Consider the following 20,309-nt stretch of genomic DNA (forward strand, 5'->3'; position numbering starts at 1 on the left):
CTTTTACCCTAAAAGCAAACTTTCGTGGTCATGTTTCATAACTGTGCTGCTGAAAACCAATGAACTGAATGTCATTACAAGTGACTAAACTGATGGAGGTTCCTTGTGGAAATAAATGAACTTGAAGAAAAGAAAATGTGTTTCCAAACAATGTCAATAAAACTGTGAACACAAACTCCAGAATGTCTCAAGAAGATGAGTCTTTTGAATGAAGCACACTTGAAAAAATTGTTGAAAACACAGAAATAATCTTTTGTTTTCCTTAAAATGATACTATTTCCTTAATCAGTTCATTCCATTTCATTTACCTCTCTTTATGGAAATAGTTCAACAACCAAAGGAAATACCATTTAATGTTGAGTGCAGTTTTAAAGTAAAGTTATTCCTCAAAAAAACGTCTTTGCATGTAATGAGATGCATTTGGAAGATTCCTCATATAATATGGTAAACAAGTCTTATATATTTTCCTCTTTGTTAAAAATACCTTGGCTCAAAAATAAATATCCTTCTTTGTGCTGCTTTTAAAAAACAAGGTTGCCTGTGCAGTCATTAACTTTAATAGCCTTTAAATATCATGTTTTCATGACTTAATCTCTGATGAATGAGTTTGCCATGTAAAAACACTAGCTTCACAACACGACGTCTTTTAATCCTTGCACTTCAGAGGAGAAAATAACAGAAGATAAGGCTAACTTTGGCAGTTCATTTAGATTAATTACATAAAAAGTACTTAGCTTATTTTTTGCTTTAGAAGACCTCTCAGCGTTTTCTTCCACAGGGAAAATTAATTTCTTTAGAGTAGATGTAACTTGAATGAGTTGTTTCTTTTTCTTTTAGTGTTGAAGATATTTTCTTAAGAGTTTTCCAAGGCCCAAAACATAGGAGATAAACAGAAACATGACCAGCTCAGGAAACTAAACTAATGAAAGGCAGTTTAGAATGTTGGGAGTCACACCATTGTCAACCTGCCACCCAATCAGAACTCCTGCCTCTGCCCTCCATCTTGGCTTGGGGTATCTGCAGTACTCTGAATATGGAAGTTAAGGCCCAACCATTTTAACAGTGAAAGGACTATATTTAGTTTTTAAACCTAACAATGAAATAAACAAAGAACATAAGGATAATAATTCTTTAATTACCACCTATTCACTATGGAACCTGACAGTACCCCCTCTCCAAGCCCTCCCTCCCGGACCAGGCTTGAAAGGATACTTCCTATGAAATCTGGCGACAAAAATTGGAGCATGGACATCACTAGCAAATTCCCAAGAGCGTTCCTCAGGCCCAAAACCTTTCCAGTCTATTAAATACTGAAGTTTTCCATGACTTCTTCTAGAGTCCAAAATTGCTCTGACCTCAAATTCTTCAGATTGATTCTCCACTAAAACTGGACTATGAGGAACTCCTAATCTAGTTCCATCAACAAATGGTTTTAACTGACTAATGTGAAATGTTGGATGTACTTTTAAATTTTCGGGAAGTTTCAATCTAACTGCAACTGGATTTATCACAGTCTCAATCTCAAAAGGACCTATAAATCTTGGACTAAATTTAGTTCGACCCTTGATTTTCAAATTCTTGGTAGACAACCAGACTTTATTCCCAACACAAAATTCTGGCCCAGGCTTGCGTTTAACATCAGCAAATCTCTTATAACTAGCCTTACTCAATTGAAGTGCCTTGACTGCTCGTACCAAATTTTCCTTCATAGTCTGTAATCTAATCTCAACTGCTGGACTACCAATGTCTTTCTCTATCTGTTCTCTAAGGAAACGAGGATGGAAACCACGACTACAGAAAAAAGGTGACATAGAAGTAGAATCCTTCATAGAATTATTATATGCAAATTCTGCTATCCAAATTATATCTACCCAACTGTCTCCTGCTTGCAAGTAACATCTTAAGTACTTTTCCAACTCTTGATTAACACGTTCCACTTGACCATTAGTCTCGGGATGATATCCAGATGTTAATTTAACTTCCACACCAAGACTTCTACAAAAGGCCCTCCAAAATTTTGAAATAAACTGAGAACCTCTATCGGAAATCACCTGACTAGGTAAACCATGCAGCCGAACAATGCCTTGAGAAAAATGCTGTGCCAAACTTTCTGCAGTAACTTCCCCTTTAATTGGAATAAAATGACTTTCTTTAGTAAGTAAATCAACAACAACCAAAATTGTAGAACAACCCTGATCCTTAGGGAGATCAACTATAAAATCCATAGAAATAGTATGCCACGGATGCAGCGGAATTGGAAGAGATTCTAATAAACCCATTGGTTTACCCACATGTGACTTGGCTCTAATACAAGTCTCACAAGTCTTAACAAAGTTTAAAATGTCACTTCTCATTGTATCCCACCAAAATTCCCTCCTGACCAACTCTAAAGTTTTTCTAAACCCTGGATGACCTGAGAGTTTTGATTCATGACAATCAATCAAAATTTTTTCACGGAGCTTCTCTGAAGGAAGATATAATCTAGTGTCGAAATATGGTAAACCATTTTTAATTTTTCTCACTGGGTCCTGTCTCACCCATTCATCCATTTGTTCAGAAGTCATACAGTCTTGAATTTCTTTAGAAAAACTTCCTTCATCAAAAACTCCCGCCACAATAAAATGTTCAGAGGAAATCACAGGTTGTTGATCAATCTCCTTCAATTGTTCACTACCAGGAAACTGACGAGACAAAGCATCTGCCTTTCCATTTTGACTTCCAGGTTTAAAAGTAATTACAAAATCATAATCTGAAAAGAATAATGACCATCTTAATTGTCTGGGTGTTAAAGTTTTAGCTGATTTTAAAAATAAAAGATTTCGGTGATCAGTCAAAACTGTCACAGTGTGTCTAGCTCCATTTAAATAATGGCGCCATTCCTCAAAGGCTGCCTTGATCGCTAAAAGCTCACATCCATGATGGTATAATTGATTTCAGCTGAAGAAAATTTTTTGGAAAAATAAGCAACTGGATGCAATTGTCCAGTGTTTTCATGCCTTTGAGATAAAACCGCTCCCATAGCCAGATTGGAGGCGTCTGCCTCAACAAAAAAAGGCTTAGAAGGATCAGGATGTAAAAGCACAGGTCCTGTAATGAAACGATCTTTCAAAACCTGAAAAGCCTCTTCAGCTTCTTCACTCCAAATGAATTTTACTCCTTTCTTAAGAAGTTTAGTAATAGGAGTAATGATTTGAGAGAATCCTTCGATAAATCTCCTATAAAAATTGGCAAAGCCCAAAAAACTCTGCACCTCCTTAACTTTAGTCGGAGATGGCCAGTCTTTGACAGCCTTAATCTTCTTTAAATCCATCTCCAACCCACCAGGAGTAATCACAAAACCAAGGAATTCAACTGAAGAAGTATGAAATTGGCTTTTTTCCAATTTTGCAAATAAATGGTTTTCTCTCAATTTTTGTAGGACCAATTTTACATGACTTTGATGTTGTTTCAAATCTTGTGAATAAATCAAAATATCATCGATGTAGACTACAACAAAAATGTCCAGAAACTCACGTAGAACTTCATTAATAAAAAACTGAAATGAAGCTGGGGCATTACATAATCCGAAAGGCATCACTAAATATTCAAATAATCCATACTTAGTCTTGAAAGCTGTCTTCCATTCATCTCCCTCTTTTACTCTAACAAGATGATAAGCACCTCTCAAATCCAATTTAGAAAATATTTCAGCTCCTTGTATCTGATCTAACATAACTGAAATTAAAGGAAGTGGATATCTGTTTTTGATGGTTACCTTATTTAGAGCTCTATAATCAATACAAGTCCTCAATGTTCCCTCTTTTTTAGGCACAAAAAATAAAGGAGATGCCACCGGGGACTTGGAATGTCTAATGAAACCCTTTGCTAAATTTTCAGTTAAATACTCCTTAAGGTAATCGTTTTCCTTTTCAGTAAGTGCATAAACCCTGCTACAAGGTAAAGTGGCTCCTGGTTCAAGTTCTATTTTACAATCAAATGGTCTATGAGGAGGAAGACCACCTGCCACTACCTCATCAAAGACATCACTGAATTCTTTGTAGCAATCAGGTAACTCTCCCATAACAGCTCCAATAGTATGAGAGTGAAAAAGAGCTCCAACCTCTCCTAAGAACCTTGCACCCTTAACATCATCAATCTGAGTATCTTCAAGGGATTTACCTTCAAAACAATGTTCCTTACAAAAATTGGAATTTAATTCAATCACCCTTCTGCCCCAATCAATCAAAGGATTATGATGTGTAAGCCAGGGCATGCCTAAAATAATCTTCAATTGTGGAGCATCGATAATCTCAAAAATCAACTCCTCTCCATGGTTCCCTGCCATAATCATTAGTAAGGGAGAAGTTTCATGTGTGATTGGTCCTGAAGTTAATTCTGATCCATCCACTGAACTAACCTGCTCAGATAAAACCTTCTTCACTAAGGGAATACCTAAACTCTTTGCTACTCCCCAATCCATAAAATTCCCAGTTGCTCCTGAATCAATAATCACAGGACCACTACCCACCAATTTCTTTTCAAAAATCAAGGATACATTAATTGTTATGTGAGGAACTGCCGCCTGAAGAGTATTGGCTACTTGATGATTCTTGCCGTCAGGATTTTGTACTTTCTTTGGAGTGTAAGGGCAGTTCCCAAGAAAATGTCCACTCCTTCCGCAATAAAGACAGAGATTATTATTTCTTCGCCTATCTCTTTCCTCCTTAGAAAGAGGTCCTCTAATTCTTCCTGAACTTTCTGAATTTTTTGACCTAAAATCTCTATTTACAAACTCCAGCCTAGGTCTATCAAATCTAGGATTTGATTTATTTTCTTGTTTATTGTCTCCCCTCCTACGCTCCAATCTTCTTTCATAGAGGCGAAAATCTAACTGTACAACTAAATCCATCAAGGCGTCACAAGAAGTTGGTCTATTTACCACCCCAGACAAGGCGTCTTTCAATTCATCCTTTAAACCTCTGTAAAAAAGGGATGCTCTCTTCTCTTCTGGCCAGTTACTTTCAACAACTAGAGTCTTAAATTGGGTAATATAACTTACTAACTCTCGATTCCCCTGTTTTAACTCAAGCAGTTCACCATCAACTTGTAAGGATTCCTGACGTTTATCAAATAACTTACTGAACTCCTCCTTAAATAATTTAAAATCATACAAAGCTAAATCTTTTTGTTTAACCAACACTCCTGCCCAACTAGCAGCCTCCCCTGAAAGATAAGATATCATAAATGTTATCTTTGACATATCAGAAGAAAACACTTCCGGCCTACTTAAAAAATGTAATTCACATTGAGTGAAAAATGTTTGAAATCTTTTAGCCTCACCAGAAAAACGTTCAGGTGGTGCCAGAGGCACCGGTAAAATTAAAGACTTTAAACCTCCAATTGCTCCTAACCCAGAATCTCCTCTCTGTCTAGAACCTTCCCTTTCCAGAACTGGAGGTTCCAAAATCTGTTCTTCTCTCCTACCTACCAACCTTTCTTCTGACATTTCCTGAATATGTGTTACCTTAATATTTAACTCCTCAATCTTTTTATTTAAAAGGACATTCTCATTTATAGAAACCCTTAATTCTTCCCTCAACTCCTTAATCATATCCCCCAAGGCTTCCATAATTATTCTGGGAAGTGGTCTCAGCAGCTCAGGCGAAGTTAACTACTTGGGCCTTTCATTTTGTCAGGCTGGTAATATCCACATGCAACGCAGGAGCTGCTGAGTCCCACGATCCCACTAAGATGTCTAGCTCACAACTAAACTGAACAGCTGAGTACTAGACACCCCTGGGGGGAAGGGGGAAAAGTGGATAAAATAACAAATCAGACACTGGATCTTATATCTTCATCCGGTCTCTGCATGAATGAAAATTGTTAAGCATTAAATAATATTACAAAACTAAACAACTATTATTTTATGAATATCAACAATCCTACCTGAATACCCTCTGCAAAAAGCCCAGAGGATGATAATTATTTCTATATATTTTTTTGGTTTTGAAATAACTCCAACTCTTTTACCCTAAAAGCAAACTTTGGTGGTCATGTTTCATAACTGTGCTGCTGAAAACCAATGAACTGAATGTCATTACAAGTGACTAAACTGATGGAGGTTCCTTGTGGAAATAAATGAACTTGAAGAAAAGAAAATGTGTTTCCAAACAATGTCAATAAAACTGTGAACACAAACTCCAGAATGTCTCAAGAAGATGAGTCTTTTGAATGAAGCACACTTGAAAAAATAGTTGAAAACACAGAAATAATGTTTTGTTTTCCTTAAAATGATACTATTTCCTTAATCAGTTCATTCCATTTCATTTACCTCTCTTTATGGAAATAGTTCAACAACCAAAGGAAATACCATTTAATGTTGAGTGCAGTTTTAAAGTAAAGTTATTCCTCAAAAACGTCTTTGCATGTAATGAGATGCATTTGGAAGATTCCTCATATAATATGGTAAACAAGTCTTATATATTTTCCTCTTTGTTAAAAATACCTTGGCTCAAAAATAAATATCCTTCTTTGTGCTGCTTTTAAAAAACAAGGTTGCCTGTGCAGTCATTAACTTTAATAGCCTTTAAATATCATGTTTTCATGACTTAATCTCTGATGAATGAGTTTGCCATGTAAAAACACTAGCTTCACAACATGACGTCTTTTAATCCTTGCACTTCAGAGGAGAAAATAACAGAAGATAAGGCTAACTTTGGCAGTTCATTTAGATTAATTACATAAAAAGTACTTAGCTTATTTTTTGCTTTAGAAGACCTATAGCGTTTTCTTCCACAGGGAAAATTAATTTCTTTAGAGTAGATGTAACTTAAATGAGTTGTTTCTTTTTCTTTTAGTGTTGAAGATATTTTCTTAAGAGTTTTCCAAGGCCCAAAACATAGGAGATAAACAGAAACATGACCAGCTCAGGAAACTAAACTAATGAAAGGCAGTTTAGAATGTTGGGAGTCACACCTTTGTCAACCTGCCACCCAATCAGAACACCTGCCTCTGCCCTCCATCTTGGCTTGGGGTATCTGCAGTACTCTGAATATGGAAGTTAAGGCCCAACCATTTTAACAGTGAAAGGACTATATTTAGTTTTTAAACCTAACAATGAAATAAACAAAGAACATAAGGATAATAATTCTTTAATTACCACCTATTTACTATGGAACCTGACACTCACCTCCCGAGGTGAGAGCTCAACACATTCGGCCGATGGTAGCAAAGTTCCAGAATGCCCAACATCTTCTGGCCTTCGACTTTTTGAGTTTGCTCGGTCTCATGGCATCCTGCATTTTCCTGGTGCCAGAGGCCAGATTGAGAATGAGATCCCTTCAATGGGCTTTCAGAACCCAGTGGTCCCATTTTTCAGGCAACATGTCGGATCTTCTGCAAGTTCCGAACAGAGTTGGCAAAGATCTAACTTGGTGGACTTGCAAGGACAAAATTCTCAAGTGACAATGTTTTTGGAAACTATGGCCGGAGATAACTGTAGTGACAGATGCCTCACTTACAGGATTGGGAGCCCACACCAGCGGACTGACAATCAGCAGTCGTTGGTCTCCATTTGAGTCCAAACTACACATCAACCTTTTAGAGCTGAGGGCAATCAGACTAGCGCTGAAGGCCTTTCTGCCCTCTGTACGGGGGAACAATGTTCTGATAATGACGGACAACACAGTGGCCATGTACTACCTCAACAAGAGAGGAGGCGTAGGGTCACTACCATCGTGCAGAGAGGCAATGCTCTCTGGTTCTGGGCAATTCAAGAAGGAATCTCTGTCGGCAGTTCACCTAGCCGGAGAGCAGAACACGGCGGCAGACACTCTGAGCAGGCAGAGCACAGTCTCCCACGAATGGGAACTAGCTCAGGAAGTCCTTCAAGAGATCTTCGCCCTTTGGGGAACCCCTCAAGTGGATCTGTTTGCGACCGGTATCAACCGGAAGTGCGATCAGTATTGTTCAAGGGAATTTCCCCCGAGAGGAGCTCTAGGAGACGCGTTCGTGGTGGACTGGGAATTTCCACTCCTGTACGCGTTTCATCCAGTCCCCATGATTCCTCATGTAATCGGGAGGTTAAGAAAGTTTGGGAAGACCATGATCCTAATTGCTCCGGATTGGGCCAGGAGGACGTGGTACCTGGAACTTCTGGACATGTCCATCTGCCCTCCAATACGTCTTCCACCAAGAGAGGATCTTCTCTCGCAAGAGGAAGGTCGGGTTCTCCATGCAGAGGTCAAGACATTCAGCCTACACGCATGGTTTCTGAGAGGCTGCGATATAAGGATTGGGACCTCCCAGATGACGTAATGGAGATCTTGCTTTCGGCCAGAAGGCCAGCAACCAAATCCTTGTAATGGTGTTGTAGGAATAAATTCAGTAACTCGTGCAAGGACAAGAATGTGGACCCTTTTCTGTGTGGCACTCCTATGGTGCTTTCTTTTTTGCTGCATCTCGCCAATCTGGGGATACTGGCGGCGCTTTCCAGCTTTAAACGCTCTTCTGAGGAGGTTTTTTATTTCAAGATAGCGTTAATTGTCCAATTTCTGGAGGGACTCACTAACATGTACCCTCCGGTACCTTTTTATGTCCCTGCTTGGGATTTAAACCTTTTGTTAAAGTTTCTGACATGAATACCCTTCGAGCCTTTACATTCCTGCTCGTTAAGGCTCTTAACACTGAAAACTACTATTCTTGTGGCACTAACATCAGCCCGCAGGGTAAGTGATTTGCAGGTTCTTTCATGCAAACCTCCTTATACTACTTTTCATAGAGTTAAACCATCTTTCTTGCCAAAAGTAGTTTCTGACTTTCATTTGTTGCAAAAAATAACACTCCCAACTTTCTACCCTCCTCCTTTTTTGGGCAAAGAGGAAGAGAAGTTGAGTAGACCCAAAAAGGGCTCTGAGTTTTTACATTGTGAGAATGGCAAAAATGTGCCATGATGACCAACTTTTTGTGGGTTATACCAGTCCTAAATTAGGACTAGCAGTAACAAAGCAAACTATATCCTGGTGGATTACACTAGCTATTGGAGAGTGCTACAGACTTGCTTCAAAAGACCAGTAAGAAGAGCTTCGAGCTCATTCCACAAGGGGCATGGCAACTTCTGCAGCTCTTCAAAGGGGTGTCCCCGTAATTGACAATTGCTCAGCTGCAACTTGGGCGTCAATTCATACCTTTGTTAAGCATTACTGCTTAGACTCCTCTTCGTCTCAAGAAGGCCTTTTTGCTAAAGAAGTCCTTCATTCCATTCATGATAAATCTAAATAGTACTCCCTCCTCCAATTGTCACTGCTTTGGGAGTCTATCAGAGATGAGGAATATGTGGGAGGACACAATCCATTAGAAGAACAAGATACTTACCAACTGGCAATGTTCTTTCGACTGGATGTTCCTCCCACCCAGCCTACCCCACCGTACAATTTACGTGAATTACACTCTGCGTTTCCTGAGGGCTTGCAGTCTGGGGTACGCTGGTTAGTTCCTCAAGTTATGGAACAGGGAAAAAACAGAACTGAAGCCAACGGGCGCGGCACGATCTACTTACACTCCTGGTGATGTCGATACGCCACAGCAGCCCTCGAGGGACATCAGCGCCACGACATTGTGCACAGCACCCTCCGCCAAGAACATTTTTTCTGAAGCAGTGAAGCTGGCGAGATAGGTATATCAAAGATGAGGAATACGTGGGAGGAACATCCAGTAAAAAGAACGTTACCAGTTGGTAACTTCTTCTTCTTCACAAACTATTCTTTTTCCACCACTCCAAGGTCTTTTGGGCCCTTCATTTTCCCACCCTGCAGCTTTACTCATTGGACCTTCTGCCTCTATTTAATCACCTTGTTTCCTTTTGCACACAAAGGTTGGGAGCATGTCCTGGGGTTCACCATTTCACAGACTGCAGTCTCATTCCTTCCCTCTTCTTATGGAAGTCATTTCTCAGGTCAGAGCATGTCACCATCAAATGCAGTCTCTGTAGCAGTGCCTCTCTCTCTTTGTATCACTTCGCTCTCACTTGACAGCAGTTTTTGTAACTTGCCCAAACATTTATGCCAATATTAACAATATAAAATACTTTTCCATGCTGTCTTTGCCCAAAGAAGATCATGAAGTGTAGCAACACAATATACCAGCACTGCCTCACTTTCATTATTCCAGTGCCCAATAATATATACCAGCATTCTCAATGTAAAATACTTTTTATGCTACCAGTGTTTGACAATATATGTCAGCAGTGCACTGTAAAACACAATTTCATGGTGCCTGTACCCAACAATATATATGTCCACATTGCCAGTGTAAAACAGGCTTTCATGCTGCTTTTTTCCAAGAGTTTATGCTAGAGTTTGTTTCCCTGTAAAATACAGGTTCATCTGCCTGTGCCCACATTAAATCACGAGGGCCATGACTACAATATGCTATTGCATGCTGCCAACGACCAGCACACACACAAACACATGGACATTCATGGAAACTCACATAGATTCACACAAAGACACATCTACAGACAATTGTTTTATTTGTGTACCACATATTTTGTGCTCACAGCATTTTCCCATCGCGCCTCCCTCTAACTACTTCTGAATCAGGATGGGGGATTGGGCCAGTATTCTGACGTCACCCCAGTATCAGACAGATTGTTAATTTAATTCCATGGGACACTTTTCTTTAGTGCCAATGGAACACAATGAATTCCGTGGCATTACCATCAGTGGTCCTCGGGTCTATCTGATGCCCTACAAAGCGGTGCGCGTGCACCTGAGTCAGGGCTGTTTTGCAAAGTCCCTGGCCTTGACCACAGCACTAAGCACTGTATCAGGGAGCCCCAGTCTTTTGATTTGCAAATATTTTTAGATACTTTGTTAATGCAGCAACTCTGCACCGCAGCTCCTTGTACATTAAGGAGTGTGTGGAAGACACTCGCTCCATAATGGAATGGGGCTACAGTCTTGTGGGAGCAGGGTTTCCTGAAAAAATTAGAGGTGTCACGCAGCCACCCAAAACACACCAGCCATGACTATCTGTGATGATGCTCTTGTTTTGTGTTTGATGTATAAAAATAGTGATGTGTTGTATTTGTGCTACACAGCATTGGGTCAAATAGGGCAGGCGAGCGAAAAGCTGAAGGACCTTCTGCTGTGGGCCATTCACTATGAAGAAGAGCCTGGAGTACGCATGCAGGCATGTCGCAGCATCGTTGCTCTGCAGCTGCGGGACCTTGAAGTGCAGACCACCTTGCAAGACAGGCTGGTTCTAGATCAAAGCGAGCTGGTGAGAAGGTACGTTCCTGGTTTCCCAATGCACCTTGGCGTAGCGCTGGAACTGACCACTTCATTTACCCCAGTCAACTTTCCTCCCCTAGGGTATCCCGGGAAATGCCATCGGCAGCCCTTATGCTGCTCATACCCTTCTACATGCTTTGTAAAACTGTCCAATTGTATCTATTACCTGAGCTGCAAACAAGTACATGCACATTGTCTAGTAACCTAAGACACGCCTTTGCAGGATCCTGTCTGCTCTTAGGTTTTGCACTACCTCTTTCGAATACTACTAAGAAGCTTAGGTGGGAATCAGCTGTTTTATACAGCCCTTCTAAAATCTACAATTATTGTTTAATCTTCTAGGAATTAACTCCCAGTCTTGACACCCTTACCCGTGTCGTCATGCTATATGTGGCACATTATGAAACACTAAATACATAACAAAATACAAATATGTTTAGGCCAAACATTTTCTACATGCATGAAAATACACTTTATTGAGAGAGTGGATATGGTGCCTTATCAACTCAATCAAGACGTGCATTTCCCTCGGCCATTCACGAGTATCCCTGTGCATTTACGGTAAAACAGAGATCATTTGTTTCTGAATGTTATATTTCATTAAGAGTGGGCCTTTTTGATTTATTAATGAGACACCAAGGCGTGCTGATCAGAGGAAGTTTCAGACCCTTACCCTCTTTGACAGTCTACACGGCACGGACAGAATTGCATTTAAGGCTGATCTGAATCTTAAACCCTGGAAAGTGTCAATAGAGAATGAGGCAGAGACAGAGACCTATTTAAGAGACACTTAGAATGTCCTTGCTATTCTTCTTTAATGTTCATTCAGGGGATTTAAATTCCATTTGTTGGATTGTGAGCATTGCTTTGAGGTTTGATTGTTCCAAGTTCAGTGCCTTTCTCTCTTAATTTTGTGAAATAGTCTTTTGGACATTGCTTTGTTAAACATGCTTGGGTTTGAACATCAAAGGGTCTCCAAGGCCAATCCCAACACCAAATAAATCCACATAATGCCTTCAGGATATTCACAGAACATACATTTGAATGCAGTGAATCTAATTGGGAGTCATTTCAAAACTCAATGGTTATCCTGAAAACATGGTTTGGATGGTGCACCCGAGCCGTGAGTTGAAGGTGCCTGTACGAAGTATTATATTTCTGTTTTAACGGTACACTGAAAACATATCATGGGTTCCTGAACTGGTTAACCTGCCCAGGCTCGTTGTTTAAGGTTCCTCTAATGTTTTAAAGGTCGGCATTCGGAGCAAGAGTAATTTGCAGGCGATGGAGCGTTAAAGCCCTACTCATGGGAGGGTGATAGTATTCTTTCCCAACAAGCCAAACTCTCGTGGGAGGAAGAGAGCCCTGCAGGACCCGTAGTCACTCTTGAGCCAATGAGGTGTCAGTGTCATATCACAGAAAGGGGCACAGCTTCAGACAGGCACTGGAAGTCAGACAAGGGGAAGGGAAATACTCTGGAAAACCAAAAAGAAAAAGAATGGAGCTCAAGAGAGACCAACAGGTTGGAATGCACTGGCCACCAGTGATGGGCCAGTAATTAGAAATGCCACCAGGGTGGGCACACGTGACAAGGTTTCGACCGCTGGCGGGCCCATCATATGATCCACTGCCCTAGGGAGACTAATCAGGAGCATGGAACCATTACGTCCCTTCCTTCATATGAATTCAGATTCAACACCTAAAAAGCATTACTATCAACAACAACCAAAAACTAATAATAATACAAATCATTCACTAACTCTGATTGGACAGGTAAAATTGTGTTGACCGTGTAGCCTAACTTTTAAGTGGATGGCTCTAAAATGAATATGCCGGAGCACACTTATGAATAAATAAATAAATATAGCACAGCTCCTTCCATTGGAGCCTTACACTATTGATACATCTTTGTAAACCTTTCAAAAGGTCATGCAGGTCTGTTTGGTGACCCTGCATGTATTGACGCAGGGATCCAACATACCCCAAAGTGCAGATCAAATCGAGAACTGATTGGTCTTCACAGCGTGTGGACTAAAGGTGCACAATAATGGCGAATGCCTTGCACTGCACCCTCATGCAAATACTTTTGGGACTCAATATAATTTTCATTAGATTTGCTCAAAACATTCAGGAATGCACAAATGTTTCGTTACTATCCCCCGCCATTCATAGTTTAACTTTAGGTGTCATCTCTATGGATGTTGGTCTGATGCTGTTATATCAAAGTAAAGCCTTGCTTTAAGCTGCTTAAATCTGCTTTGTTATTTAGGGAGGTGAGCCGAGCTCTGTATGCACTGAACATTTCACCAGAGGGAAACCAGAAGGAGGTTCAGGATATTCAGCGTAAGGTAAAGTGACCCTCATGGTTTCATTGAATTTGGGTCTCATTTTGCTGCAGGGTACATACAGGCTGGGAAGGTATGGAGGGCACACAGACTTCAGGTGGAGGCTGGACCATTGAAACCCGTGTACTATACATATATGAAAGTAGAAATAATCACAGTAGCTTTATTTAATGTCTTTATTAAATGTGTATGTTTAAGTGTTTTAACTGGGACTTACGTGACTGTACCACGTTCCTACCATGGGATACACCTGGAACACTGGACTGTGGGACAATGGGCAGGTCTCCCCTGCCCACAACAATAAACTTACCTGGAGAACGTTCTGGAGAAGGAAAAACACGCCAGAAGTGAAAGTTGAAGGAGGGAGCTGAAGAAGATAGAGAGAGCAAGAAAGAGCACAGAAAGAAAGAAAAAGAAAGATGGTCGCTGCCTCGAGCGCCTCCGCACACTAGGGCCCTCTGAATGTGCTGAGCCACGCTGCGCCTGTCAGTTGCAGCCCGGTGTAAAAAAACAGCCGCAGACCATGTGCGTGGAGCGTCCTGGGGAGCGAAAAAGCCAGCGCCCGAGGCTGCTTTTGCAGGGTAGTCCCCGAGCGGGGCCCAGTAGGCAGGGGCCCACCCGGCAGCCAACCCGGGCATGCCAGAAACAAAGAAATACATGGACCGCGTGTTCGGTGCGGCCCGGGTGAAGTTGATGACGCCCCAATCTAGGGCCGGAGCGTGGCCTAAGGGAAACCACTGCAAAGGAGGAAAAGTTATGGAATAAAGGGAAGGGCTCCCTAAGCCCTGAAAGCAATGTCCTTGCCAGTGCCACCACAGGGGGAAAGTGCTTATCAAGCCCCATCAGTTTCAAACCACTGCTACAGAAGAAAATAAAGCGTCCACAAAGCCCTCTACAACGCAAGCATTTCCACAGAGGAAATAAGGGCTTCCAAAGCCCCACGAAGCCCAGGAGCACCTCAGCATGTGTACACGTGGTAGCCACCCGCGGCAGAGGAAGCAGTTGGAGATAAACTTTGGGGGGCACCCCAGAGCAGGTGCTGCAACTAAAAAGGTACTCTGCACTATTGACATGTTTTTGTGACTGACAAGAGGGACTGAAAGTTAAATACAAGTAAAGGCAGCCTGCAGCTGCCAAGATTATACAAAAAAAAAAGAAAAAGGGGTGAATACGTGAAATGTTTGTAAGGAGCTCATGGGAGTGTGAAGGCAAGGGTATGTTCTATTAGGAACTTGGCTAAAGTTCATATGAAGGAGGGCGATGTTCCCTGCTATCTTCTACCTTGTGTTTAGCACAGCGAGTGAATGGGAAAAATGAAAGGGGTGCACCTTCATGGGAAATGGCAGCAGAGAAGTGATGTGCTTTTGTATAAAAGTCTGTAAAGACACTAAATTTCCCCGCCGGTGTACTGCGCCTTATTTACGATCTGGAACCCAGCATTGTGACCCATCTCCTGAGTTACTAACCGTTTCATTTGCAGGTTGCTTAGCGCCCCATCAGAGCAGCTGGTCTGGGATGGTGGGGTGGTGTCGGCGAGTCCGTCCAGGCCCGGAGTATTCATAATACTGTGCTCAACCGGGCCAGGGGAAAAGAAAAAGAAAAAAAACAGGGCCTACATGTGCATGCAAAGATTACTCAATAATCCCAAATGAGTAATTTGTAAGGTTGCGACATGTCAGTGATTTTGCTTATGCGCATTAAGGTGCTAGTTTTCTTGCAAAAATGCAGGCCTCCCCTCATTCTTCTGAAACACAGGGTGGTGTGGGTATATCATGCAGACACATTGTAATGGGTTTTGCAACCAATTGTTGCCATATCACTGGGGGTGATTCTTATAAGGCTTTCATCACACTAACTGGCACAGTATAATGCCATTGCATTAAATCACACTGCAAACTTTGTGATGGTGTCTATTATTTTGGATGTAAACACCAGAGACAACTCCTCTTAATCATTTCCTCTCAGTTGCAATGCATTCCAATGTGTTTTACTTTGTCTGTGCCACTACAGAAGGAGACAAACCTAAAATAGTCTTGACCCCACCACGGATGGAGTAGCCCTTCCCCCTATTACTAGGCCACACCCACCTGCATGGGAACACATCATGTTTTGACTGATTGGGTAACATTGTTAAGGTGCTCCTTGAGTGCCTAGGCAAAGAGGCCCACTCGTAGGCCTATCCCTCATACATGGAGAGATGTGCTGAGAAACCAACGTGTGATGATGAACAGGCAAGACACAGTGCTTAACCACTGGGGAGTCCACTGGGAATACTTCTATTTTGCTATGTTTAGCTCATATATGTGAGTACTGAGACGACAAACGGTATGCAAATCTTCTAGACTCAGCTGTTCACTACAGAAACGTTCCAGATCAGTCTAGACGAGGGTACAAATAAAGTAAAAAACTGCATGTCCACATGGAGACTACACCGGCTGCTCTTAAATGTAGAAGGAGCTGTAGGACTGCTGAAATAAATATGAGAAGGAAACATGAGAAACAACTAGTCAGCACAGGGGAACTCCCAACTATTTGTGACAAAGTGCCTCCCTACAGTATCACAAATACAGAAAATGGACTTTCCTGCTACATACAGACCCTACGTGCAGACCCTGGTGAAATCAAACACGGTTTTCCCTACAAAACCGGGAGAGCAAAAAACATAACCTTTGACCCAACAGTTGAGAACGAAATGACCATAAAATCCTAGATGGTGGTCTGATGTTGTATAGCCTCCCCTTTCTAGTAGAGTGAGGTGAGGTGGGGAAAGTGGCTGCAGTAGAGTAGTGGGATGGGGGAGTAAAGTGGTGGTATAGAGTGGGTAGAATCGAATAAATAGGTAGGGTAGAGTGGGTGGGGTACATGAGTAGAGTAGTGTGGTTGATTAGTATGGTGGGTTGGAGTAGTGAGCGGGTAGAGTAGTGGGGTATAGTGGGTGGGGGAGGGTAGTTAAAGGTGTAGAGTAATGACAGTGGATTGGGTAGAGTGGTGGAGTAACGGAGTGGGGAGAAGTGAGTGATACATAGAGGATGGTGAGGTTACAGTGGAGTTGGGATGGGATGGGGCAGAGAGCAGTGGGGTAGAAGTAGAGTGAGGTAGGTTAAAAGTGAGACAAGTAGAATGAGGTATGGGGAAGAGCGAGGTAGGGTAAAAGTGAGACAAGTAGAATGAGGTCTGGGGAAGAGCGAGGTAGGGGGAAGAGCGAGGTAGGGGGAAGAGCGCAAGGTTGGGGGAAGAGCGCGAGGTGGGGATAGGAGAGCAAAGGAGGGAAGAGAGGAAGGGAGGGAGGAGAGAGGGAGGGAGGAGAGGGATGGAGGGAGGAGAGCGAGGGTGATGGGGTAGAGTGGGTGGGGGAAGAGTGTGGTCAGGGGAGGGAGAGTGGTTAGGGTAGTGTGAGATAGTGGGATGAGGTAGAGTGGGTGAGGTGTGTGGGTAGAGTGAGTAGGAGGAGTGGGTTGCTGGTAAGGGTGGATTGGGATAGAGCAGAGTACAGTGGGGTAGGGGTGAGGTGAGGCGTTCATGTGGGGTAGAGTTAGTTGGACAGAGTAGTGAATTTGGGTACAGTGGTTGGGGTAAAGTAGATGGGGTAGTGTGGGTAGATTAAGGTGTGGTAGAGTAGATGGGGTATTGTGAGGTGGAGTAAAGTAGGTGATCTAGAGTTGGGTGGTGTAGAGTGGTAGCATAGAGAAGAGCAATTTGGCGGGGTAGATTAGTAGGGTAGGGATAGATTGGTGGAGAAGAGTAGTGGGGAAAGAGTGAAAGGGGGCAAGTGGTCTAGAGTGGGTTGAGGGGAAGAAAGAGTGAGTGGAGGTTAGTGGAATTCGAATGTGTAAAGAAGAGTAGTATTGTAAGGGAAGAGTGGGTGTGGGTCAAATGGGTTGGGATTATGAGGTAGAGTAGTAAGGTGTGGTACAACAGTGGGGTCTTGGGGTTCAGTGGGGGTGGGAGTAAAAGGAGTAAAGTAGTGGGGCAGCACAGAGTAGTAGAGTGGTGTAGAGTAGTGGGGGTAGAGTGGTTGGGGCAAGATTGAGCCAGATGAGGGAACAGTGGTTAGGGTAGGGTGGGATAGAGTGCACTGGGGTGGGGGGTAGAACGAGTGAGGTATAAAGCGCCTGGAGAGCGAGGTAGGTAGGAAAGCGAGGTAGGGAGGTGAGGGAGGGAGGAGAGCGGGGCAGGGGAGACGGAGGCGGGGCAGGGGAGACGGAGGGGATGGGGTACAGTGGGTGGGGGAAAAGTGTGGTCAGGACAGGAAGAGTGGTTAGGGTAGCGTGAGATAGTGGGATGAGTGTGAGGTATGTGGATAGAGTGAGTAGGATAGAGTAGTGAAGTGGGGTAGAGTAGTGGTCAGGGTGGAGTAGAGTGGGTAGGGGTAGTATGTGGTATAATTACAGTGGAATGGGGATATAGTGGGCTGGGTGGGGTTAGAGTGGGGGTGGAGTTAGATTGGAGTGAAATAAGGTGGGGAGAAGAAAGAGTGGGTTTAGAGGGTGGGGGGCTAGAGTTAGGTAGGAGTATTGTTAGTGGTGGGGTTGGAGTGGGTTGCTGGTAAGGGTGGAGCGGGATTGGTATAGAGTGGGGTACAGTGGGGGGGGTACAGTGAGGGGAGGGCATGCATATGGGGTAGAGTTAGTTGGATAGAGTAGTGAATTTGGGTAGAGTGGTTGGGGTAAAGTAGATGGGGTAGTGTGGGTAGATTGAGGGGTGGTAGAGTAATTGGGTTATGGTGAGGTGGGGGTGAGGTGGGGTAGAGTAGGAGGGATAGAGTAGTTGGGTGGGTTAGAGTGGTAGCACATAGAAGAGTCATTTGGCAGGGTAGATTAGTGGGGTGGAGTAGATTGATGGAGAAGAGTAGTGGGGATAAAGTGAAAGGGGGCAAGTGGTCTAGAGTGGGTTGAGGGGGAAGAAAGAGTGAGTGGAGGTTAGTGCAATTAGAATGTGTGGGGAAGAGTAGTGGCATGATGAAAGAGTGGGCATGGGGGGTTATGAGGTAGAGTAAGTGGGGTGTGGTACAACAGCGGGTCTCAGGGTTCTTTGGGGTGGGAGTAAGGTAGTGGGGCAGCATAGAGTAGTAGAGTGGTGTAGAGTACTGGGGGTAGAGTGGTTGGGGCAAGATTGGAGCCAGATGAGGGAACAGAGGTTAGGGTAGGGTGGGATAGAGTGGGATGAGATGGATGAGGTGGGGAGAGATGGCGGATAGAATGGGTGAGGTAGAGTAGTGGATAGAGTAGAAATGTATGATATAAGTCATTTATAACATGCCTGGAGAGCGAGGGAGGGGAGTGTGAGGGGGATGGGGTAAAGTGGGCGGGGGAAGAGTGTAGTCAGGGCAGGAAGAGTGGTTAGGGTAGGGTGAGATAGTGGGATGAGGTAGAGTGGGTGAGGTGTGTGGGTAGAGTGAGTACGATAGAGTGCTGAAGTGGGGTAGAGTAGTAGTGAGGGTGGGGTAGAGTGGGTAGGGGTAGCATGTGGTATCATTTTAGTGGAATAGGGATAGAGTGGGCTGGGTGGGGTTAGATTGGAGTGAAATAAGGTGGGGAGAAGGAAGAGTGGGTTTAGAGGGTGGGGGACTAGAGTTAGGTAGGAATATTGTTAGTGGTGGGGTTGGAGTGGGATTGGGATAGAGTGGAGTACAGTGGGGTAGGGGTACAGTGAAGTAAGGGGGTACATGTGGGGTAGAATTAGTTGGATAGAGTAGTGAATTTGGATGGAGTGGTTTGGGCAAAGTAGATGGGGTAGTGTGGATAGATTGCGGTGTGGTAGAGTAGGTGGGGTATGGTGAGGAGGGGGTAAAGTGGGGAGAGGTAGGGTAGAGTTGGTGGGATAGAGTAGTTTGGTGAGGTAGAGTGGTAGCAAAGAGAAGAGCAATTTGGCGGGGTAGATTAGCGGGATGGGGTAGATTGGTGAAGAGCAGTGGGGATAGTGTGAAAGGGAGCAAGTGGTCTAGAGCGAGTTGAGGGGAAGAAAGAGTGAGTGGACGTTAGTGGAATTAGAATGCGTGATGGAAGAGTAGGTTTGGGAGTATTATGAGGTAGAGTAGTAGGGTGTGATACAATAGTGGGGTCTTGGGGTTCAGTGGGGTGGGAATAGAGTAGTGGGACAGCATAGAGTAGTAGAGTGGTGTAGGCTAGTGGGAGTAGAGTGGTTGGGGCAAGATTGGAGCCATATGAGGGAACAGTGGTTGGTGTAGGGTGAGATAGAGTGGGATGAGGTGGGGGATAGAATGGGTGAGGTAGAGTAGTGGATAGAGTAGAATGATATGATATAGGATATGATATAAGTAATTTATAACACGCCTGTAAACGAGTGTTTCTAGGCGCGACAAGACACGAGAGAGAAGACAGAGGGAGGACAAGACAAACGATTTTACGAGGCCTGTGTCATTCAGACCGTGCAAGTGCGAGAGCGAGAAGTGCAAGGAGAGAGGAGGGGGTGACTGCAAAGGAGAGGGGAGGGGAAAACAGGGCAGCAAATCCGTGAGTAAGTGCAGCCAGGGCAGCACAGCTCTGGGTAGTGCAAGGAGACAGAGACTGTAGGGTTACAATTACAGCCCCTAAGTGCATGGAAGACCCGGCGGAATTGCAAGGGTGACTGATCAAGAAAGAGCCTGGTACCCAGTGAGACTTGGAGGGTAGCCAAGCAACCAGTCGGAAGAGCAGACAGGTAGGTCAGCAGGGGAGAGAGAGAGATAAAGCAG

At 43.4% G+C, this 20,309-nt stretch overlaps 1 protein-coding gene across 1 annotated transcript in view; it reads left to right on the plus strand.

Moving 5' to 3' along the window:
* Positions 1–20,309, plus strand: part of HEATR4 (HEAT repeat containing 4) — a 597,929-nt gene that overhangs the window by 480,212 nt on the left and 97,408 nt on the right. Inside the window, exons 14-15 of the mRNA XM_069638774.1 lie at positions 11,078–11,267; positions 13,540–13,618. Coding sequence (XP_069494875.1) covers positions 11,078–11,267; positions 13,540–13,618 — 269 coding nt within the window. The remainder of the gene's footprint in view (positions 1–11,077; positions 11,268–13,539; positions 13,619–20,309) is intronic.

The sequence above is a fragment of the Ambystoma mexicanum genome, chromosome 14 (assembly GCF_040938575.1).
Source record: "Ambystoma mexicanum isolate Mex_15411 chromosome 14, UKY_AmexF1_1, whole genome shotgun sequence".
NCBI lineage: Eukaryota > Metazoa > Chordata > Amphibia > Caudata > Ambystomatidae > Ambystoma > Ambystoma mexicanum.